This window comes from Acanthochromis polyacanthus, chromosome 2 (genome assembly GCF_021347895.1).
Source record: "Acanthochromis polyacanthus isolate Apoly-LR-REF ecotype Palm Island chromosome 2, KAUST_Apoly_ChrSc, whole genome shotgun sequence".
Lineage (NCBI taxonomy): Eukaryota > Metazoa > Chordata > Actinopteri > Pomacentridae > Acanthochromis > Acanthochromis polyacanthus.
In genome coordinates, this window is record NC_067114.1 from 42,319,741 (window position 1) to 42,344,548 (window position 24,808).

Genomic DNA, 24,808 nt, shown 5'->3' on the forward strand with positions numbered 1-24,808 from the left:
TTACATATGCATACGTTTTATCTTTGATTCATGAGTCGGAACCAGTTTTTGAGAGTAATGCTACAGAAAATCCCATCCTGTAAGCAGACAGAATTGGTTTCTTAGCGCTTGTTACATATGAAACCCCAGCTGTCTGTGACTTATACATGGCGGCTTCAAGTTAGAAATGTTTGACCATGATGCTGGCTGCCTACTTCACTCATGATGTATCTTCTAGCATATAAAAACATCATACTAACAGGTTAACAAGGTAAAAACTTGTCTTTAAAAACCTGAGATGCTCTTTTAATTTACTTATAAAGACTTCGGACATTCATGGACAGACTTTAGACTCGACTTCAGGTACTTTTTCTTAAAATTTCTCTCTGGTCATTGATTAAACAACTAATAACTCATCTGATGAGTATGTGCTGTGCTTTGACCTGTACTGACCTGCCCTCCTGCAGACATGACGGCCAGCTGATGAGCCACACTGAGTGGGTCCTTCCTGCATGGACTTGACTTTACCCACATATGTACACACATACACACTGAAGACCATTTAAAAAGACAGTAATCATGCAGTCACAGTAAAAAATAATCAGCGGTAAGGAGCACATGTGTGGACTTGTTTCACACACACACACACACACACACACACACACACACACACACATGTTTGTACTTCTATCTTAGTGAGGACATCCATAGGCGTAATGCATTTCCTAGAGCCTTACCCTAACCTTAACCATCACAACTGATCGCCTAACCCTAATCCTTACCCTAACCCTAACCAAACCTCAATTCATACCTGTTCTCTAAAAACAAGTCTTCACCCTCAAACATGGCTGTTTCAAAGTGAGGACCGGCCAAAATGTCCTCACTTTGTAAAAATGTCCTCACTTTGATAGTTAAATGCAGAAAATGGTACTCACCATGTAGCAAGTACAAGAACACACACACACACACACACACACACACACACACACACACACACACACACACACACACACACACACACACACACACACACACACACACTTGCAGCCAGTCTCTGAGGTTATATCAGGCCATTGTGAATACAGGCTTTGAGCTGAGCTGATCAGCTGCCAAGCCTCAGCAGCGTGGTGGGGGGGAGGGTGTGGTGCAGGGTAATGGGAGCTGAGTCTTACCTCAGCGCTCTGCCCTCATTAATGTGAGGGAGTGATAACTCTTCAAAGAGATGGAGCTGCTATTATCGCTCGCTGCGGCTCCAGTCATCACAGCCCTCCATTTAACTGGAACCCAGGATTAGTATGGAACAAGGAGAGAGTTTACAGTGTGTGTGTGTGTGTGTGTGTGTGTGTGTTGGCTTTGATTCAGATCTGAGTGCCGACTCTACCTTTACTGACTGCTACTGTATTTCACAGAGATTTACGAATAATACCGCTGCTTTTGTTCTGTTGGCAGCAGATGACAAACTCAAGTCAGGTTTCTGGTCCGTTGAACACTTTAAACCAGAAGAATCACGAATGTTTAGCAGAAATTTTGTTGTTAAATTTCCTGTATTTTCTTTTTTTTTGACCCCACTGATCTTTTTTTTCTCCACATTTCTAACTATATGCAAGGAAAGATGGCTCAGAGCAACTTAAAAACACAGTAATAAACAAGCTTTTTCTCATTGTCTCACTGAAAATCTTTTCTTAACCCTTCTTCGCTTTTTTCTTCTGTCACATTTTTGTTCACCGTCGGCTCTTTTTTCACTCCAATATAAAGTCCAGCACCTCTATGGAAGCAAAGAAGCCATAGCTAGAAGTGGAGAGAACTCAAACATGCATTTTGTGTGGTATAATGCCATAGAATATAAGACGAAAAAGTTGAAAGTCGGATTTTCTTGAAATATTTATTTTACGAACATGGAGAATGCTTGGAATGCTTGGCACACAGCTGCTTTTAATATTGTAAAAATAAATAAGTAGGTAGCCTACATTATGTAAATATTTCACTATTTACACTCCATACTTGTCAACCATCTGCGGCACATCCTGCAGTTCAGCTGAGAAATCTTTTAATTTGTTTTAATGTAACTACCGGTCATAGCTACAGAATCCAGTGCAAAGTTGATTTTGTGTCATTTCTTTAAATGAGGCATGTAAAATAAAGTGATTTTATTAAAATATTACAATTAATAAAGCTGAGATTTGGTTCCATTTTCTGACACAAGACATAGAATAGTACTAGATGAGTTCATGGGCTGTCAGATGGTTGAAAATGCAACAATTCTTTCTGTAAATGGAGTAATTGTCCCGATATTTTTTGAAGATAACATGACCTTTAAACCCGCTGGTGGGTTTTAGAGTTCATAGCGTTAATGTAATCCATTTGTTAATGGATGATAATGTGATTTGTTACCATGTGACTTTGTAAATTTCCCCTGTTGGTCACAAATATAAGATTACATCCTGTCTTTGTGCTCCTTCATGAGCGCTGTAGCCCGGGTTCACCTCTTTTCTCCACCCTCTGATCTGTCGCAGGTTATTTGGTGGGAAGCCCAGCAAACAGGCTCCAGTCACCACGGCTGAGAACATGAAGAATTCTACCGTCATCTCCAACCCGCACGCTACCATGAACCACGTGGCCACGGTGCTGGAGTCCCCTGACGGAGGGCTGGCCAGCGTGGACATGGACACCAGCAGCTCCCTGTTTGGAGGCCGAGCGCTGGGATCAGGCATGGGGACGCTGGGCAGCGAGCAGGTGAGACTGGATCAGTGTGTCAGTGGACTAACTCCATAAATGTGGAGGACATGGATCATAAAATCATTACAGAGCTCTTAGAAGATGATTAGTCTTTTAGTACTTCAGGAAATTAGTTGGTATAACAACCTGAATACAATGTGGTGATGTTGCTCTGCCAGCATTACCCAAAGTTTCTGTTTATTTTTGTGCTTTTACCGCCATACATCTTGTTTCCTGAAGCAGCCTGGTACATTTTTAGAACTGTGTCATGGGAGCAACCACTAATTCATTAGTTACTTTGCTATTTTTAGCTGCACAGTCTCCAACTGCCCACCATCCATTAGTTACCATCAAAACAAGGGAAGCATGCGGTTGTCGTTTTGCTTTTAGGCTTATTTTGGGCTCGCAATTGTGGTGTTTTTTCCACCGGTGAGGATCTAGGAATGGCAAAGTTGGTTTGTTTCTCAGTCCACTTCTTAAGAAACATCACAACAAATGTTGCAGGGGTTCCAGTGAAATTTTTAAGACATTTATCTTGCACAGAGGATGAATTATGATGACTTCAATGATCAGCTGACTTCATTTTCCATGAAATTTAGTAGTAATTTAGTAGTGATTCCGATATTTTCATATAGTACATCTATTAAGTCTGATTTTAATTTGTCTGATGACGAAAATCAGCAAAGCTAATGACGAGTTTCAATTGTATTTAGTGCTAATATGCATGATGCACAGTAAAAATATACCTGTTAAATATCAATGTCTTTGAGTGCTGACAAAAAATGAATACGCAGCACTACAAATTTTTAAGCCACTTTTTGTGAGTGACTTTGCACATTCAGTGTTTATTTGCGCCGTGAGAATTTTATTATTCTATTTTTGTTCCTATTTTTGAACAATTTTTCGTAGTTTTTATGCACATGTACGTATATTTTCCAAACAGCGCTGTGTTTTTCTTACCAAGTTCTTGTCGGTTAAATGTAGGTCATGTTTATTTTGGATATGTCTGCAATAAAGTACTCCATCTATTGATCTATATTAGCATTTAAGTCAAAATAACCCTGGTCTGAGTACTCTTGGTCTTGACATATGTTGCACAAGTATGTTGTAGTCACTATATACCATGATGGATTTCTCGTTTAATGTTTAGAGCTGCTGTCCGTTAGCCATTTCCTTTGTGGGCAACTGTCACCTCTGTGCAACTGTCAAACCAGTTGGTCAGGTTTAGCTTAAAGATTAAAATGATTATTTACCTTTTGGCTTATAGACATTCAGGCGTGTATGTATTAACCATGTGGGAAGGTGTTTGCAGAGTCACTGACAAGGCTTTGGTGGAGACTCAAACATTTTGTTCTCACCTTACAAATGTGGTGAAATCCCTGAGCTGCTAATGAACCCATTCAGTTTAAATACAAACTAACTTTAGGCTACGTATTGCTGCAGAGCAGAAGCGAATGAGCATGCTCAGTCATGAACTCTCCATCGTGTTCTCACATGATTCATAAGACTTCATCAGACTAGTTATGAATCATAAAGTGACACATCAGGCATTGTTTTTCAGAGCAACAGTCACGTCTTTACAAACAGCAGGCAGGAGTCCAAAAGTTTCAACAGTCAGGTTTATATATGTGATGTATATCAGCATATGGACACTTATTGGCTAATCAGTAATGTTTTCTTTATTGATCATATGGCATTTTTGAAAAATGGCTGTATTGTTCACTTTCACCACATATACAGGCAGCTCAGTTTGAACATGATTAACACAGAGGAGCATTTAGCAGTTTCAGAGCCACATACTTCCTTAGCAGGTGGTTGAGACTAAAAATGGAGCTAAAAGTGACTAAACACTGGACGTATATCCACCAGGAGGCCAGAAACATGACTCAAAAGGAATGACAATGTTGTTCTGTGACCACTGAATGTGTAAATAAGCAAATCCTTTGCAATAAAATGTAATAATATGTGTTTACAGCTTGCTTTCAGTCCCTCCAAGTGGTTCAAAATCTAATTTTACAACCCTAATGTGACCCTCTTTGCCCGTCCACAGGCCTCCAGCCCCGGCTCGGTTTACTCCTCCACCGGACCCTCCAACAGCCTGACGTGGGGAACCACCTTCAGCAGCTCCTCCGTCCCCAGCAGGGAGGGAACGTTGGGCGGCCACGGCGGAACAGGCAGCGTGGGTTTCCCCTCCGTCAGCAGCATGCACACCAGCAGCGAGTCCATCGACATGAGCCTGGGCAGCGCCGGAGGAGGTGGTGGCCTCTCGACCCACAGGGAGGATACGCTGTCAGCTCTGGGCCGAACCGGCAGCATCAAGACCGGCATGTCTGAGAGGTGAGGATGGACAGAGGGGACAGTGAGGAGGGTTTGGTGTCTAAGAATGAGCTAAATTCAAGTTCTCTTGCTTTGTGCCTTCATAAATGTGATATTTGAGGTTGTTTTCAGGCTACACTGTATGTTAAATAATGTGTTTGATGAATAATTGTTTGAATGGATGTGAAATTTAGCCAACAGTCTAGTGGTCATCTTCATGTTGGAATGTGGTTATGGTCTTGTTTATTGCAACTTGATTTTAGTTTTTTGCAGGTTTGACTATAATTGCTATCTCTATTAATAAAAAAATAACTGAAATAATATTACTTAACAACCACTGTGCCCACAAGTGGCATTGTCAGAGTAATAAAAGCAAAAAAAAAAGCCCCCCAAAAAAAGCAGATTTGCAGAACAAACAGCATGTTGAACCAAGCAAAGGTGCTTTTTTTTTGCTTAAAAGTTTTGGTTTTTTTTCCTCACTTAAACACTGAATACTGTATTTTTGCTTTCAGAAGTTACACGGTACTCCTTTAATATTTTAAATTCATTGTGTTGTAGAGGTAGATGTTGTGTGGGTACTTTGCCGTTTAATATACAAAACATCCAATCAGTTTCTGAAATAGAATTCCTTGCCATAAATTAACATGTTTTTAATATTTCAGATAAATTTTATCTCAACCAACTCTTTGAACACCGAAACCAGTCAACAAGTTTGAAAAGCATATTGTCTTGAAAAAAATTGTCAACATTTCTGAGTGACAGAAACCGTAAACACACAAACAATTGTCATGATCTTTGAACTCCTTGTCTTTGAAGTGCTGCTCCGTCAGAAATCGTGACTAAATCTTAGCTTAACATCACGATATTACTTGAAAATCTCTTTATTCTGTGTCCAGTGGAAAAAATGCCGAACATAAACTATTTGCAAAGCACTCCCACTTTGATAAAGGTACAGTTGATAGCAAACAAGAAAAAAACATGTCTTATCAATCTGCACACCTATCAGTAAAGACTCAAAACTAACACCTTTCCTTTCACGATTGAATATAATAGAATTGAACCTAATTCAATTAAAAAAATCTACCACTACTAGTGGCTCAGCAGCCTCATGACAAAACATCATTTTTCAGCTGAGCTAGGATGAACTGCAGGCCGTGTTTCTACAGAGCAGATGGAAAACCAAAATGGAAACCAATTCAAAATGTACCTAAGAAATTATTTGTTGTATGCAGAGTCACCATATTTCTTATATTGGTAGCACATGTGGGCACTTGTTGATTCCTAGTTTTTCCAGCTCATTTTTTGTAAAATGAGAAATCAAACTAATTTAACTGTCTTTTTTCTTCTTTTTTTAAAAAACTATCTTCCTTTTAGTCGTGGTTGTTCTGTTTCCATAGAGGTACAGGACTTTATATGACATAAACAGTGAGAAAAACATGAACGAAGCCACAAACTGTCTGGAGTTCAGAGGATTCAAATGCTGCTTACACGTTAATGCATCAGGAATAATAATGCAGCTCACAGATATATGTATATTCTAATGTGTAAAAAAGGCTCCAATGAGCACTCAGTTTTCATGTGTTCGTACTTTGCAGGATTTTTTCTTTTCTTATTTACTGTTAGATTTATTGATGTCCTGCCCAGTCCTGACTCAGAGTCCAGATGATGCACAAAGCATCTGCGGTGACGAGGTGTCGCTTCTTGTTTGCCGTCCTGTCGGCACCCGAGCAGGGAAACAAAATCCCGACGCAGCAATTGTGGTCATTATAGCGGATTCCTCCCTGACAGGTTGACTGTGTAATGTGACAGGAATGTCCCAGAGGAAACTCAATAGCATCTGGAGGCGAAGCTTTGAGCCTGACATCACCTTCCTCGTTAGCTTCACCGCTGGAGAATCTTACAGTTGACTCTTTCGTCCACTTTATTCTCTAAAACCTCTCTTTCTCTTTGTCTGTTGTGCGTTTTTTCTTTCCTTCCTGTCCTCCATCAGTCCCCTCTCCTCCCCCTCAGCTAGCCCTATATTCAGCCGAAACACGCTGCCTCGGAAGCAGGACAGGTAAATGTACCTGTGTGCAGTGTTAGGCTTCTGGTGGAGCAGCTGTGGAGGTTCCTACTAAACCACCACCTGCTGCCACACAGAGAACTGCAGAGAACCTCGCTGTGGTAGTTTGGTCGTACTTTGTGGGTTTTTGTGTGAGGTGTGTTGCTCTGTGTGGTAGTTTGTGGTTGTTTTTAGGACCTCCAGCTCCTGTGTGAATGGAAATCTGTCAGTGTGTGTGTGTGTGTGTGTGTTGGCAGCTTCAGTGTTTGTTTAGTGGTTTGTTATTATTGTTCACATACTGCCACCTTCTGGTTGAAAGCAGAGTTACGAGCATGAGGATTTTCATAATTGATTTCACACTGCAAAAATGTCAATCTTGAGGATGTCTTTTACTGTTTCTCAACCTTTAATATCTATAATTCTCTAAAATAAGTGTCATTTTCTTTTATTATAGTGGACAATTTGTTTTGAACGGTCCTGAAGAAATACTTAAAACAGGCGGAGATCTGTTTTAAGACCTTCTAGGACTCCGCAAAAAACATAAAATGTCCTGCAAAGATGGATGTTTTTTGCAGTACTGAAGTAGCATTGGTAATAAAAGCATCTCTGCAGCTAAAGGGATTATTAGGTAGTTGTTTAGAGATGCAGCCACATGTTTCCTTGCCTCCCACCTTCCTTTGTTTTGCTCTTCTGAAGTGTTTCTCTCCCACAGCGGGCCACATTGTGGTAGAAACACTCTGCCCAAGAAGGGACTCAGGTACTGCATTCACCCCCCCGCTGGACACGTTGCGCTTTTGCTCAGTGGTTCACCAAATTGTCTTGTGTCTTTCTTTTGTCTCTGCCTTCATATTCACTCTCTGAGGCTTGCGCTCACCCTTTTCAAAAGTGCTTTCAAGTTGTCGTTTTTTCTTTTTTGTGCGGCACTTTGGCACATGTGTTGTCGTGTTGTGCTCCTGTGAAGATGCTGTCGCTGCTGCTGCAGGCTTGATGTGGTGGTCAGATTTTCTTTGGCTTCTTTTCCGCTTTGTTTCCTCCTCAGTTTCTGTTGAAAATCAGTCTGTGTTCACACTTTTATGTTGTATCTGATTCATCTGGTGTTAGATTCTGGCTATTAATCAGCTGCTTAAGGGGGAAAAAATCCGTCTCAGTGATTGTGAGAGAATCCAGATCAGCTCGTTTCTGTAAAAGCACAGATTCCACGTTGCATCTGTTCCGTTTTGTGTCCTCGTTTCGACTTTAACCTTCTCTCTGACTTTCTGCAGGTATGGACCGTCGCCACAGCTGCGAGGCCACGAGGAGGCCCGTGATTGGCTGCGCTCCCACTCCACCAGCGGGCTGCAGGACTCGGCCAGCAACTCCCCGTTCTCCCCCGGATCCAGCCTCACCTCCCCCTCCGGCACCCGCTTCAACTTTGGACAGCTCGGTACGCCACATACACACAAGCGAAGCCCAGAAGTACACGGTAATTTAGCTGGGAAAACATTGAATTTAGGAGACAGTGTCAGAATTCATTGCATCAGCTTCGCAGTCATCAAGCTAAACCCAAGGCTGTAGCTCTGAAATGTTGACAAGAGAAGAGATGACACCTTACTTACATATACATCCTACTCTAATGCTCTAGATATATCATTATATACAGTCAATACATGGGCAGAAAATAAATTATTTATCTGCAGAAAAGCAACACATTCTATGATTTTAGTCCCTCAGAAGTGAAGAGCTGCTACATTTTTCTCTTTTATATGATTGTGATTTCAATATGTTTTTTTATCTGACAGTCAGCTATCTAAACATGTTACATGTATGACATTGTCAATATTTAATTTTCATTACGTTTTTAAGGTGTAATATAATATTTCATGATATTTTTTATCATGTGTGACATTATGCATTACCTCAGTATACCTTTTAACTGTTCTGTTTTTGCCTTATTTTAGCTTTTTTATTTCATTTCAGTAATGGATCGTACTTATATTATTGCTTTTTACTTTTTAGCTACTGCATTTCTTATGTTTTGTCATTTGTTTTTTCTGAGCAATATCTGGCACAAGAATATCCTTCCGGATTAAGGAAGTTAAATATCATCATGTTTCCGAGATGATTTCTTATGTTATTGTATCTTATCGTATTTTGTCTTATCTTTGGCTCTGACAAATTTTCCTGACCTTTTTTCACAATTTCTGATATTTTAGAAAAAACAATAAATCAAAAACCACATATTAATTGTTTTTAAAAAGCCTGAAGTGACTCATATCATTCTCACAGCATCCAGCCCGACCTCAGCAGCTCAGATCAACCTGGCCGGCATGCGCACCAACAGCCTGACCAATCAGGACGTCCCCTTCGACCCGTGCGGCGACAACCGACTGAGAAACTCCTGCATGTCGCTGGACGAGAAGACTCGCACCATGAGCCGGTCTGGATCCTTCAGGGACGGATTCGAAGAAGGTAAGAGGAGAAATAATGTCTTGCTGCAATTTTTCTGACAGATATTAGAATTTAATTGTTGCACAAAGAATAATGGCAAGAATTAGTAAAACCATTAGCACTACTGGTTCAGACATGCTGCATGACGTATGTATTAAACTGCAACTTTTGCTCATTTTAACCATTTTGATTCAAAATGTTTGAGTCCAGGCCATGTTTTCTTCAGACATTTGGTGAAACCTGCCATTAGATTTAATCCATTTCAATACCTGCACCCCTCTATGACTCTGACGCCTCCCCTTCCTTATTTCACATCCTCCTGCCAAAAGAATTATTTTTCCATTTGTTTAGAGAACCTTATGGCGGATTACGAGCGCTCCTCTAAGAAAAAGCGCTTTATCCCTTCAGAAATCCGTAATCAGCTTTGGTTCGGCTTTGTTTTGTTCATAAGCTTGTTTATTGGGAACAGAACCCAGCAGTGCTTTTCCCACCGGCTCAGGAGAGGTTTGGAGTCTCCTCAATCCTCAGAGCGTCAAAAACTTGATTTAGAGGAAGTCGGGAAGGAGCGGGTGGGAAATTATTGTGTCGAAATGGTTTTCTTAGTGGAAAAAATTCAGCCTTTGGTGATTTTTAAAAACGGCCTGCAGCAAATTTCAGTAAACCGCAGTGTAATGCAGCCACATGACATGTTTGCAAGTAAGGCACACAACTTTTTTTTTTGTATTAGCACAACCTGTTTTTGTCTCTAATTATCTGTGTGATCAGCTGGTGAATCCCAGACGGCATCCTTGGAAATGTAGGGACAATGATTGTTGAAATAAAACCACAGATCTCAGAGAGACAGATGTTTTTCCTGCACAGCGAACAGGAGATTGAATGGGCAACTTGAGAGTCGAACAAGGAGTTGGATGTCAAACCCAGTGACACCGACACTGGTTTTTTTAAATGCACCTGGGGGGAATCAGCTGTGTTCTGTAGGAAACCTGGTACACTCAAAGTTGAAAGCCTTTTTTTTAACACGTCTGACCAGATGTTAACACGATTATACACCTATTCACCTTTTTGGCATGTCTTCACTCCTTCAGATGCACTTCAGCACCTGTTTTTATCTGAGGATGCAGTGCACAGGACAGGTGTTTTAAATTACAGATTTGACAGGTCAATCAGCACCGACATTCAGAGTCTATAAAGATGCCGTTCATCACTAAGAAAACCTTTAACAAGCAGTTTCTCTGCGCTTTCTGCTCCTGTCACAGTTTTTTTTTCTTCCTGTCAGCTCATTTTTTACTGCAAGATGAAGTCCTGCACCTCTATGGAAACGGCACAATCGTGACTGCAAGGAGAATGAACTCAGGAATGTCTTTTGTACACTGTGACACAGTTATATAACAGTTTTAAAACACAGAAGAAGCACAAAAGTTGAGTTTCTTTAATTCTGTGTTTTACAAAAATGTACATATTTGTAGTCTTCTATGTGCATTAGTTCAGTCAGAAAGTCCCTGGAGTTTTGTCCTGTAACTGTTTACAGCTGAGACTCCAATAGCGTCACGGTTACACCAAAGGGCACCAAATTTAGTGTTTGTTTGTTTTTTTTTTTTTTTTTACAGAATCTGATTAGACATAATGGCTTATTTTTTGCTTTTTTTGAAAAATAATTTTTTTTTTAAATTAGGATTTTTTTTTAACCCTCAAGCGACCGAGTGGGGTCATTTATGACCCCAGCCATATAATTATATTTGCCGTTTTTATATCTTTTATCTGAAAAATGTTTCCTATCATGAATTTGTCAATCTACTTGTCCTACAGCTGCTCATAGTTTGTTGTAGAGATCGGCCAACTGGTGTGACAAGGATAATGTAAACTTGTCTGGGGTCACTTATGACCCCAGAAAGATGTATAGGTTTTTCACTATTGTAGGCCTTAGTTTTATTTATTTATTTCTACCTCTAATCGCTATATTTCAGTGTTTTGCAGTGCACTATAGCTGGTAGACCTACATTTTTAGCCACAGCTGCCCTGGGGCAGACTGACTGGCTGCCAATCCACTCCTACAACCCCTCTGACCACCACCAACATTACACAGCATACACATTCATACACCAGTGTAAGTGGCAGCACTGGAGCTAAGGTGGGTAAAGTGTCTTGCATTGGACGAACGGCTCTGCCACCTGAGCCACAGCCGCCCCTTATCTAAATACTTCTCTGCATGCTACATTGCACACATACAGACAAGATGTTTGTGTAGATTTTGTTTTTATGTACTTTTGATGTACAATTGAGGAAACAAAAGGAATAAAGTTTTAAAAAAAGTCGCAGACAAAGCATGTCTAAATAAATGTTGTTGTGTTATTACAATGCATCATATTGTTCATATGGTTTTACTTTAGCTCTGAGTCAAAAATGATTAAAATCCATGAATAATTACAGAAGGTTATTTTAGAATATCCATCTTAAAATGCAGTGGAGTAGAATAGGTAAGAAAGCACAAAAAGAGGCACTAAAGTAGACATATTCCTGTGTAGAATATAGTGGGGTCATAAATGAGCCCAGTCGGTCATTTTAGTCGCTAAAATAGCTTGGTCGCTTGAGGGTTTAAAAATGTGACTTAGATTTGATTTATTCTTCCAGTGGAACTGCATGCGACATGATTAGTTAAAGTGCTGTCAGAAAGCTGGAAAATCTCAATTTTTCCTGTTTTACAGTTTCTGGCTATTCCTAATAGTGCCATTTTGGCATTTTTTTAAAAACATAATTTGCTTTTTAAGACCAGGTTTTGGCATTTAAGGCGTTAAACATTAGTATGCACAATTTATCAACTAGCAAATACATGCTAAAGAAATAGAGTAATATCACAAACTGAAAATGCATCGAGGTGTTTACCTTTGGATGAAATATAAACTATTTAGATGAGCAGATGTTGCCCCATCTTATTTAACTCTTGAACCTCTTCAACAGCTAAGATGGGATTTTACAGCGTCAAAATCAGGCTTTAAAAGTTGAATTTATGAAAAAATGCAACTCTTTGACATTAAATTGATCTGAAAGCTGATTTAAGTTTGATATTGTGGTGGAGATTAGTTGATGTTGGCCAGCTGCCCTGTTTCTCTGTTGTTAGAATTTAATCCTAACATTGTGACAATCACTGTGGGTCTGTGTAATTAAGTGTATGGAATTTCATTTTAAAGCGTACAAGACCGCAGTCCTCTATTGTACAGACCACTTTAAAAGATGTTCTTCTCAGCTAAATGCCTGTTGAGCTTTGCCTGGTATTGTGAAGCTTTTATCCACATTTTTCCAGCAGCAGCCACATAATGTGCACATGCACAATAACACAGGTGCAAACTTATTATTACTACACCCCCCGCCCCCAGTAGCACATCTGAGTCGCTTTTTCCCAGCTCCGCGAGTCTGTCTTCCCTTTCAGAGGAGGGGATAATTACAGGGATCACAGTGAGAGGTGTGAGAGATACGCGGTGACATTCAACACAACTTTCCCCGACTCTCCTGCTCCCTCTTTGTGTGTCCGTGTGTGAGATTCCAGACATGCACTTTGTGTGTTCATGTGCATGTTACTGAAGTGTAGAGTTACCTGAGCCGTTGTTTGACTGATGGGACAAAAGTCACATCATCCGCCCAACACTTTGTCGGACCTGTCCTTATTGAGAACAACACCACTATATGCTGTCACCTCATCTCCTTTGCCCCAAACCCTCCCTTTCTACCTTCATTTACGCTCTTCATGTCTGAACATATTAGCTAAAAGATACTCGCTGACAATTTTATACACTTAAAATGTAAAGGTGGATAAAGAGATTAACCCTCTGAATCCCAAAGACCACCTGCAGATTTGAAAAACATGTATAAAATCTGTAATAAATGACCAAAATAACATCATGTTTCAGAGGCAAAAAAATGGAAAAACAGTAGGAACAAGAAAAGCACTTTAATTTAGATGTACCTACAAACAAGGACCTTGCGATGAGCACAGGTGTGTTATGCGTGTGTACATTGTGTACGGATACTGAATCACGTGCCCTAAATATGTAGCGGGCGGCGGGAATTGATGAGAGTCAGGAATACCACCACAATTTAAGCAGTTGTTCCTTGTTCCAGGAAGCTGACATAGCATTCACTTGTAGTCATAGTTACAGTGACGCCATGCCGCTATCTCGCAATGATACAGAAATCTTTAACAAATCCGTGGATCCAGACTATAAGCTGCATCACTGCCAAAATCTGATCACTTGGTGCTTGTGTTATTTTTTATTTTCCCTGAACATTTCAACCAAATCCGTTATTTTGTTTTTGAGTAATGTTGCTAACAGACAAACAGACAAACCAACACTGATTGTCATATGACACGCGTTCCTTGGCGAAGTAATTAATAGATTTTTTGGGATTTTGAACCGGCAGCCTCAGAAGTCATGTGGTGCTATTATGTCAGGAAACTTAACCAAATCTTAACTTCTGTCATATTATTTTGCTACAACTGTTATCTTGGCAATGGCCTTGAATTAATCCTACGTGACATGCAGTTCTGTTGGAAAACTGAACCAAATTTAAGCTTAAAATCATATTTTCTCAAAATCACTTTTTTTCTCTCACTTGAAAGTTAACAAAAAATGAACGGCATGCACGAACCACAGTTTGAAAAAACAATCTGCATTATTTAGTGCAGCAATGAAGTCATGAGTGACTCTGCTGCAACCAGCAGTCAAAAATTCAAGGACTTTTTAGCTGAAGTAGGTTGAAATTACACAGCCCAGATCGGAGGCACGCATAGAAACTAAAAATGTAAGTAGAGTAGCATCTATAGTATGTAGAGTCCACACTTTTTCCCCAGTATTGGTAACACCTGTCAAGGAAAATGTTGATGTTGATTTAGAGATTTTTTTACCTTTTCTCAAACAAACAATCCAAGAAATTCAACTTTTTTCTCTTTTATGTGTTTTCTGGCATTGTAACAATGTCATACTACACAGAAATCATGTTTGGGTTCTTTATACTTCTAGCCATGGTTGTTCTGTTTCCATAGAGGTGCAGGACTTTATATTGCGGTGAAAAATGAGCCCACAGGGAGTAAAAACATGACGGGAGCACAAAACGAAAGTTAATGGATTATCATAATAGTTGCAAGATGTCGTCATTGAAACCGTGTTCAAAGATCTTATCGCATATTCATTGATCTACACCAGTCAGCAGTGAATCTATTTGCTCTCCTTTTCATGTGGCTGCCTGCACACCTTTCTGTCTAGACCGAGTGCAGATAAAAGCGTGAGTCCTGTGCAAACTGACGTCTGCTCTTTCTGAAAGGAACAAATGAATCTGCCGGGATCAGGCCGACCCCTCGCTGTGGTCGATGACATCACGCCGCTGATCCTTCCTGATCTGCTCCCAGCCAGGAAACAGTGCCGGCGTTGTTTCGCTGCTTCTGATATGTGATTAGAAGCTGAGTCATTAGCAGAGCGACTCTTAAAGCTGTCATTAGTTACACCACAGTTCTACTGTAATGTGCAGGAGTTTTTATCTTTACGACCGCAGAGCCGCTCGGGAGGAGGTGGGCAGTCGAGTCTGGGCAGGCTGAGGGGGGACTGGGAGGAACTGAGCTGGGTGGGCAGGGTTGGAAGTGAGTGGGTGGTTTATGTAGAGGAGACCATGGGAGGTCTGCTGATAATCAGGTTAATGTGTGTACAGATGTACTTTCTAATCCCCCACTTTTACTTGTGGTTTTTGTCTCCTCAGTTCACGGATCGTCTCTGTCTCTGGTCTCCAGCACTTCTTCCATCTACTCCACGGTGAGTTCAACGACCTTTACTACTGTGAACATTTAGTGACCGTTACATAGTTTTATTCATTACACTCAGAGCCATAGAAACCATAAATCTGCTACGAAACATAGCACTTAGCTTAGAAAGGTCTGCATCTTAATATGTGATAACATATGTTGTAAATTAGTGCTAAATAAATAAAACTGAAATGCAGTTGTGCACTGTAAAACATCATTAAGGAATACACACACCACTGAAAAGTTTGGACACGTTTCTCATTTAGTGGTTTTTATTTAATTATTTTCTACATTTTAAATTATTACTGAAGACATCAAAACTATACAAGAATACACATTGAATTATGTTGTAAACAAAAAAGTGTTCATTTTCAGTATTAGTCTACAATGTAGAAAATAATACAAAGAAATAAATAGCACTGAATGAGAAGGTATGTCCAAACTTTTGACTGTAGTGTAGTCAAATCAACCCAAGTTTTTTAGGTTACTGATCCTCCCACGTTTATAGATGATTTTAATTTTTGGGTCTTAAAAACATGAGTTCTTAAAACTTTAGATATTTGAGTTGAATGAATGAACACCTGATAGTTCACTCAACTCATTAAATTAAGTTTGTAATATGTAAATTAGCACACTTCCTGGAATGCATTGTTTGATAGTTAAAACTCCACTAAAAGTCATGTTTTTTGTACTTTGAGAAAACAGACATGACAGGAACTTGTTGTGTGTTTTTGGTAAATGAAGTTATGGTTGATTCTTTCAAAACAATTCTAAGCATGATTTAAGGTTAGTACTGAACCTTTGTTTTGACTACAGTGAAAAATGGCTTCAGCAGTTGAGACTTTAAGTTCTCAGTGTAAAATAAACATGAAAATCTTTCAAAGGAAAACAAGTTTGTCAATCTATGTGATTATTTGATTCAACTAAATATCTTGAGTTTATTGAACTTGTTTTCTCAAATCCACTTAATTGATCTCAGCTATTTTTCCACTTTATCAACACAGGAGGTGACTTTTTAACTAATTAATCACCTGAAATGCAGCTAAATTTCATTTTAAAGGCAGCAGAGGAACTTAGATTTGTAAGCCAAATGAATTTAAAATGACTTACTGTGTTCAGACTAAGTTGATTTTTCATCTTGTGCTTGAATATTTAAGTTTCAATCAGGCCCATGGTGCTTAGATAGCCTCAAAATTACAGATATATGTAGGTCTGACTCTGCTGTCTCACGAGTAGAACACCATCTGCGTTCACTTTACACGTTTTGTACGGCCTCATCTCTTTATAAGTACTGCTGAGAAAACACACTATGAAGGTAATGTGAAGTGAACAGCCTCTTCTCTTCTGTCGTCCAAACTGCAGCATCTCATTTCCGTAAATTTATGCTAAATGTTTTTCAGCTAAAGTGGCTGCACTTTTCATATTGGAACACGAGAAATCAGCTTCTGCTTTTGCAATAATTAAATATTGAATATTCAGCATGGCAAATACTGTCGCACATTTCCCTCTATTCCATCTCAGTATCTGACTCAAACATTATATAAGAAAAAGGTTTAGCTGTAGTTAGACAACCCAGATGTGTTCACGGTAGCCAATCAGATCTCAGTGCTTCACGGTGTAGCTCCGCCCCTCTGTGGGCTGGTTCACTCACCTGTGCAGGTGTAGCAGAGAAACTCTCAGATGCTGGCTGGTCCTTCGAGGTGCAGAGTCACAGGTTTAAAATCAGAGAGGAGACAAAATGATGGCGACTTTATCCCTGACAAGCACCGTCACTTCCTGGCAGCAAACGGTAGGACTGAGAGGAAGCAGGACTGTAGGAGTGGAGGAGTTTATTATTCTGGTTGTTAAAGTTTATATAAGGAGGATTTGTTGTCAGTTATTTTTTCTGTCTGTAAATTAGGAGTTAAAGGCGGCATGTCTGATTCTAAAGTCTCCTCACATGTGGATTTGTGTTCCTTCATGTGCTGAAAAATGTATTGAATGTTTGACAATTTTACATCAATAGAACAAAAATGAGTGCAGGTGGAGTTAATATAGCTTTTTTCAAGAATCTTATTCATTGCTCATATTGTTCCAACAAAATTGGCTTTGCTGATCTTTATAGTTTATCAGTGAAGTTCTGGTCCAGGATTTTGCATCAGAGTGAGACCTCAGTGTTATGTTTCCACGAGTCCAATACAGACGGCTGTGCTTGTGTATCTATGATCAGCTGGCTGTGTGCGTGCGTGCGTGCGTGCGTGCGTGCGTGCGTGCGTGCGTGCGTGCGTGCGTGCGTGATTGACGTCTCTGTCTCGGTGTGTAGACCATGTGTGGACAGATGCCACTTTGTAAACAGATGTGCTCACACTCTGCTCCACGCTAAGCTGTTGAAACCTGCCTCGGTGATGAAATGTGGAACCGCGAGAAAAATCATTAATTATGTGCTGTTCTGCTCCGTTGTTTCTGTCGTAACCTGATACACTGAAATATTGTGGATCAAATTTAAAAAACACGAACACCCAGAGTGATTGTTTCCTCCAAAGCTGCACAGTTCTCCAGAGTATTTTAATATTTTCAAATTTTATGGAAAACTAAGGCAGTTATTGTGTTGTTCTGTATGCTGTCATGAGCAAGATATGTAAAAATCCTTGATATTAAAAGCTTTAAATTGATTTTAATATTATTTTTATATCACAGCTGACTCATTATTAGCCAGAAACTGTAAAAATAGAAAGAATTTTTTGATTGTGTGATTTTTTAAAATCTTTTAATCAACAGTCCTTTAACTAATTATTTATATACTGTAATCACATTTAAACTGGAAATTGAGATATTTTATTAAATCAGCATATTCTACATATCTTGTTTTTAAAAAATAACCAAAACACAGACAGTGTACACTAAACTTAATTTGAAAAATCTGCTTTATTCGGTGCAGCCATGAAACTGTCATTGGCTCCATATTAAATATTATTATAATATCACAATTGACTTATTATTAGAGCCAGAAACTATAAAAACAGAGAGAATTTATTTTATTTTTAATTATTTTAATCTTGGCAACTAATCATGTATGCGCTGTTATCACATTGAAGCTCTCAAAAATTGGATGTATTTAATCAAATCACTTTATTCTACATGTCTTGTTTTAAAAAATAGCAAGTATACACTTACTAACATTGAAAAAATAACTATTAAAAATCTGTTTTATTCAGTGCAGCCATGCAGCCATCATTGACTCAATATTAAATATTAATATAATATCACAATTAACTCATTATTAGAGCCACAAACTGTAAAAGAAAGAGAAATTTTAGATTTTTTTTATTATCTTAGGCAACGATCTTTGAACTAATCATGTAATCACATCTAAGCTAAAAATTGACATATTTAACTAAATCATCTTATTCTACATGTCTTGTTTTTTGTGTTTTTCTGTGTACACTAACCTAAATTTGAAAAAAAATCTAAAAATCTGCTTCATTCAATGGAGCCGTGCAGCTGTCGAGTCGATACTAGATTATTATTGTAGTATCACAGCTGACTGGTCATTTCAATAAAAACAAACTGTAAAAATCATTTTCCAGATTGTAAATGTGGATATTTGAGTGTTTTGGAGAGCAGCAGCAGCAGCAGCAGCAGGGTGTGTTGCGTTCGTGCGAGCGTTTGTTTTGCATGCCCTCAGCCGCTGCGTATTTGCCAATCTGTCTTTTCTTACTATTGTTCCGTGTGCAGCCGACGAGGACAATGAGATTCACACACAGGCGTCTGAGTGAACATGCCTTCAGGAGGACATCTCTGCTTTCCAGACATATTACACCAGACAATATCCTGCACAGTTTATAAAGCGCATCTCCATGGAGCTAATAAATCAAACAGCCTGACCTCCGGCAGAATGAGCTGCCCTTCTGTTTTATTTGGGAATTCCGTTCCACACGCCCTCTAATGACTTTCTCTTCTTCTGCTGCTGTTTGTCTTACAGAATGAGGAGAAGTCCCAGTCGGAGGTGAGCATCAACCCGCCCACAGCACTTCCATCCTCTTTAATTTGTCTACACGCAGCCCTATCTGGACTTGTTGGAACACGGGGGGGCGTTTTTTCACGGCCGTACCTGGTTTCATGTTGTAGCTGTATTGTGACTGTAGCAGGCTCTTGTTGCTCTCTGAACGCCTGTATTTGCCCCTTTATGTATTCGCTGTGTTCCATGTCTCAGCCATCAGAGCGCCCATCTTGGATCCTCCCTCGTTTGTTGCGACAGTGTTCCCTCCGTTGCGTGTCTGGATGCACGTGTGTGCGCTTGGCGTTGCGTGCTTTTGTGGTGCAGGTATGCGTGCCTTTGTCTTGTTTTTGATGTCGGGTTTCTTTACGTCCTCAGATCCGCAAGCTGCGCCGGGAGCTGGATGCCTCCCAGGAAAAAGTTTCCGCCCTCACGACACAGCTGAGCGCCAATGTAAGTGAACAAGCACAACACACACACACACAATAATGGAAACACTTAGTGGAACATTGTCTACCCTCTTCTTAGAGTATTTATCGTGCCAAAAATCTGGGATCCATTCTTGTCAAGATATAGCGGTACATATTACATATAAAATAAATTAGATGGTTGCAAAATCCTATTGGATGCTGTTTTTTCTCCTGTCACATTTTTACTCACTGTGGGTTCATTTTTCACTGCAACATAAAGTCCTGTATCTCTATGGAAGCAGCACAACCATGGCTAGAAGTAGAGAAAAATCTCAAATGTCTTCTGTGCAGTATGGCATAGTTAGAATGTCATAAACCATTTAAAATATACAAGAATATTGGATCATGTTGATAATTGGTTTTACAAAATTTAAAAAAAAGTTGGAATTAACGCATATAAAACTTTTCCAACTGTCTCAAGGTGTTACTAATACTGGAAAAATGGTGACTACATGCAATAGATGTTTTACTGCTTTAGTATTTTAAATTTGTGTCTGCACTTGACTCCAGTCTGCTACACAGCCTGCAGTTCAGCCCAGTTCATCCAAAAAAATCCCTGAATTTCTGTCACATGGCTGTCAGTTGCAGCTCACTCACTCATTTCTTCATGGTCGTACCAAGGAGCACAAAATGTTAGTTGTTTTACAGAATCTGCTTAATGCTAATAGTTTCTTTTTGGGAATTTTTCAAAAGCACGTTTGTAAAGGGATTTCAATAAACTGTCTCCTAGATTTGGCTAATTTTCCCAACAGAACAGCACATCATGATTAGTTCAAGGACCATGAGAAAGTTCAAAATCTGACTAAGCTTCCTGTTTTTACAGTTTCTGGTTCTGAAAATGGTGTAAGTTTCCAAAAAACAAAATGCTTCTAAACCTGCCGGAGGGTTTCGAGGTGCAGAGGATTAAGAAGAGCCAAACTGACAGGGAGACAGAAATCAGACGTGCACATTCATATCAGAATCTAATTATTTTGCTGCTGGAAACTGAAAAGTGTAATTACCTTAATAGCTGAAAATAACTATAAAAAATGTATGCAATCAATATGCCATGACCTGAAGCAGGCTAAAGTTTGACAGAAGACACTCACTTTTAAATATTCAAAGAAATTGGCTCTCTCTCTCCTAGACATTTCCATCAGACAATGAAGAACATTTACTAAAAGTGAACATACACTTTTCCATGGTGCACTTTGCTCCCAAAAGGTATAATTTTACTACCTTCAGAACCGTCTGAAGATCTCTTTGAGCTTCTCTCGACACGATCCTTTCTGCCACCCTTCCCTCTGCGTTGCACAAGTCTCGCCACGCTCCGCTTGTAATCTGCAGCCTGAGTCAGTGCGCGGTGGCGGTTCAGCTGTGGATCAGAGATATGGAAGGAAGGCCGAGGTGTTGGATTACAGCGGGGAGTCAAGTCTCAGCACAATGTTGAAGAAACCGTCCCAGATGTGGACCGAAGATTTACAGCTAATGACGTCTGGATACAGCGAGGCGTGGTGCGAGTGTTGAAAGAAGGACACGGAGAGAAAACGCAGAAGTCGGTGGTTGGAGGAGGGATTCTGTTCAAATATTTGATTACACACCACTGAAAAATGATGAATTATCAGAACACACCTTGAAGCCCCCGAGGCCGAGAACTTAAGAACATCTTCTGCTGCAAAAAGTCCGGACTTGAATCGGCGTCAGTCAACGCCTTCCTCAACTCTCACACAGATCATTGATATTGAAAGCTTTAATACAATACAGTGATGGATGACCACGTCTCCTCCTCTTTAACTGGCGAGTTTAAAACAACAGTCTCAGAAGTCTCCAAATCTTTTGTTGCACATGTCTTGATGTTCAATTTTAATCCCATATTTCACATTATTTTTCAGTTTTGATGTGTGATGCTTATCTTCTTTGTCCTCGTGTTCCTTTGAAATCTGCTTGTTTTGTGTCCATCTGGTCTCATATTGTTATCACTTTGTCAGAAGGTCATATTGATTAATTCTTACACAACATTGGTACAGAATTAGAGCCGGGAATCTGTTAGTTCAAGTTGGAAAATCACGCAAACTAGTTAACCCTCTGAACCCAAAAAGCCTTCAGTGAGCTTGAAAAGTGTATTATCTTTTTAAAAAATCACCAAAATGAGCATGTATCTAAGCCAGAAACTGTAAAAACAGAAAAGATTTGTAGCTTTCTGATGATCCTTGAGCTACTCAGCTGTCATCAGTTCCATGAGAAAAGGTAAAAAAAAAAATCTGTCTCGTTTTATTCTGTATTTTATTTTATATATATTTATCTTATTTCACTTTATATTATATTATTGTTTTATTTTATCTCTATATATCATAATATTCTGTGTTGTCTTATTTACCCTTTTATTGAATATCCATGCTAAAATCACTTTGTTCGACATGCCTTATTTAAAAATTTGCTGAAAACAGATGGTTTACACAAACCGAAATCTGTAAAAAATCAAGAAATTCTGCAGTCCTTAGCACAACTGAGAAGCCATTGTTGAGTCAACTGCGACCAACCGTCACATGACAAAAAATCAGGGAGTTTTCCGCTGAACTGCAGACTGGGTTTATCTATGGTATGTAGAGTTACCTAGAGTTACCAACACCTGTATGCACTTGGAAAGAAGGTTTTTGCCAAATAAATAAGAGTAAAAAAAAAAAAAAATGAAATTCAACTTTATTTTTATGTAGTTTTTTTCAATTATTCATGACATTAAACATATTATGTTGCAATTTGGAGTTCTCTCTACTTCTAGCCATTGTTGCGCTATTTCTATAGAGATACAGAACTTTGTAGTGCAGCAAAAATGACCCCACAGAAAGTAAAATTATGAGAAAAAATGCTCGGAGACAGCTTGTGGTTTAGAGATTTAGATGAGGTTTAAGCCAAACACGGAATGCAATTCACTCCAAGGACTGTTTTTGGTAAAACTGATGTAACACTTTGGCTTCTGGTTGTGTTTGTAATGTGTCCAACCGGGGATAACCGTTTTTTGCAGACCGTTATTATTTTGTACGATTATTTGGGTTTGGTTGTGTTTTCCTTTGGGTTCCGAAGATGGCTGATGTCATGTTTGGGTTTTGACCTCAAGGCTGAAGCAGTTGTGTCAACAGCTCTCATGTTTTCTCAGGACATCCACGTCTTTGAATGGAGGTGGTTCATTCTCTCAAGGACTCTGCTGCACACAGTTTTTATTCCCTGAAACAGACTGTATCCGACTCTAATTGTTCATTAGCAGGCCTGTTAGCATCCTGTACTGTTATTTTCTAAGGCATCCAGTAGCCCTTAACCTGCAGCGAGTTACACAATGAACTTTAACTGCTCTACAAAAAGCAGCCAGTCAGGGAAACTGCGAAGATGCAGGTTTAGTTGCTCTAAGTTTGGATACGTCTCTGGAAGAGGCTTTGGCTTCACTTCTGTTAGCATAACAAATCTGAAAAAGTTACAAGTGAAATTCTGTTGAAGTCTGGTGATTACTTCTTAAGTGACTGATTTGAGTCTAGGACTTAAAAATGTCTTTGTTTTTCCATATTTATCTGTGTTCGTGCACAAGTTTGATATTGCGGCTTATGGAACGTATTTAGGCTGTTATTTAGTTATTTGGTGGTTTTCCGCTTACATTGCATGTTTCCAGCACATTTTGTACATCTAAATACAGTATTTTGTGCTGTAGTTGTTGCTTTATTGCAAAATTCCACTCCTGTTTCTCCTGCAGGCTCATCTGGTGGCAGCGTTTGAACAGAGTCTGGGTAACATGACCATCAGACTGAAGAGTCTCACCCTGACAGCCGAGCAGAAGGTAAAAACCAGGCTGTGTGGTGCTGCACGTTAACTCAAATGCACCTGATTTGTGGGTTTGATCATCGTGTCATTTCCTCTGTGCAGGACTCGGAGCTGAACGAATTGAGGAAAACCATCGAGCTGCTGAAGAAGCAGAACGCCGTCGCTCAGGCTGCCATCAATGGAGTCATCAACACACCTGAACTAGCACCTAAAGGGGATCGGACAGGTACAGACCAACGCTCCATGAAGTATAGTCATTTGAAGGCCAAAGCTCAGATTTTAAAGCAAAATTTGTTCCAATATTTTAACAGTTGACTAAAGTGTTTCTCCACAAAATGTCACTTTCGTCAGAATGTGTTAGATCAGAGTTTTGTGAAAATTGCCATTAAAAGCCACAATGTGCAAAAAGGATCATTAAATCATTGGAAGCTCCAAAGCAACTAAAAGATTTTATTAACAAGATTTCAGTGTGACACGAGTCTTCCTTTACCAGGATAGTGTTCTAGTTGTGAACCTTAGACAGGGATTTGAACACTTTCTTTGCTGTCAGCAGAAAATAATCTCAGAAATAGTGGGTCAGTCAGTGGCAGTAACATGACATGATGCTCCCAACATTTCTACTTGCTGGTCTGGGAATAAAAATGTTTTTAATTATAGTTAGTTTCAATCTTTAAACAGCCATATCCATCTCCATACTCATTACTATTGTCTTTAATAATCATGAGTTTCTCTTTGCATAGACTTTATATATAGATTTTTCATATATATGCATTAAAACCCTTTTTAATGTGTTAATATTTTGTCATAAGAAAGAGCAGAACTGCAGCTTTGTATTTATTCACATTTACCACCTTTCCAAGGAAGCTACTTTGTTAATACTTCAGTAAATAATGTGTCATTAGTTATTTATATTAGGCAATAAGCACATATTTTTCTCACTATGATGGTTCTAATATTTCCAGATTCCAATTAGTAGATTAAATCTTAACCCCAGAATTATAAAAACATTAATCTACTACCAGAATTGTATTGAGATGCATGTAAAAACATAACTGTTTCATAATTTGAAATGTTTTTTTCCTTAATATAAAGGTTAATATTTACAAAAAAAAAGCTATTCCACCAGATGGGGGAAAATCTGAATACCCTCGACTGCTCTGGAAAAAGCAAAATAGATCATGCATAGTTAGTCTTTATAATGACCAAGATGAGAAAAAATAGCAAAATTTTACTCCAGATGTTATTTTTGCAGCAAAAACAAGACATACACAACACTGATCACTTGGGATTTAATACAGAAAGATATTTTATAG

The 24,808-nt window shown here is 39.2% G+C and overlaps 1 protein-coding gene across 9 annotated transcripts in view; it reads left to right on the top strand.

Annotated features, from left to right (window-relative positions):
* The window catches only part of nav2a (neuron navigator 2a), a 301,077-nt gene that overhangs the window by 262,334 nt on the left and 13,935 nt on the right, over window positions 1-24,808 (top strand). For 6 of the 9 annotated variants that reach the window (XM_051959975.1, XM_051959978.1, XM_051959962.1 and 3 more), the window contains 11 exons: window positions 2,493-2,712; window positions 4,745-5,031; window positions 7,001-7,066; window positions 7,764-7,808; window positions 8,314-8,474; window positions 9,317-9,499; window positions 15,221-15,273; window positions 19,225-19,248; window positions 19,618-19,692; window positions 23,428-23,511; window positions 23,598-23,721. In XM_051959975.1, coding sequence (XP_051815935.1) covers window positions 2,493-2,712; window positions 4,745-5,031; window positions 7,001-7,066; window positions 7,764-7,808; window positions 8,314-8,474; window positions 9,317-9,499; window positions 15,221-15,273; window positions 19,225-19,248; window positions 19,618-19,692; window positions 23,428-23,511; window positions 23,598-23,721 — 1,322 coding nt within the window. The remainder of the gene's footprint in view (window positions 1-2,492; window positions 2,713-4,744; window positions 5,032-7,000; window positions 7,067-7,763; window positions 7,809-8,313; window positions 8,475-9,316; window positions 9,500-15,220; window positions 15,274-19,224; window positions 19,249-19,617; window positions 19,693-23,427; window positions 23,512-23,597; window positions 23,722-24,808) is intronic. The other 3 variants (XM_051959995.1, XM_051959964.1, XM_051959967.1) reach the window with 2 other exon arrangements.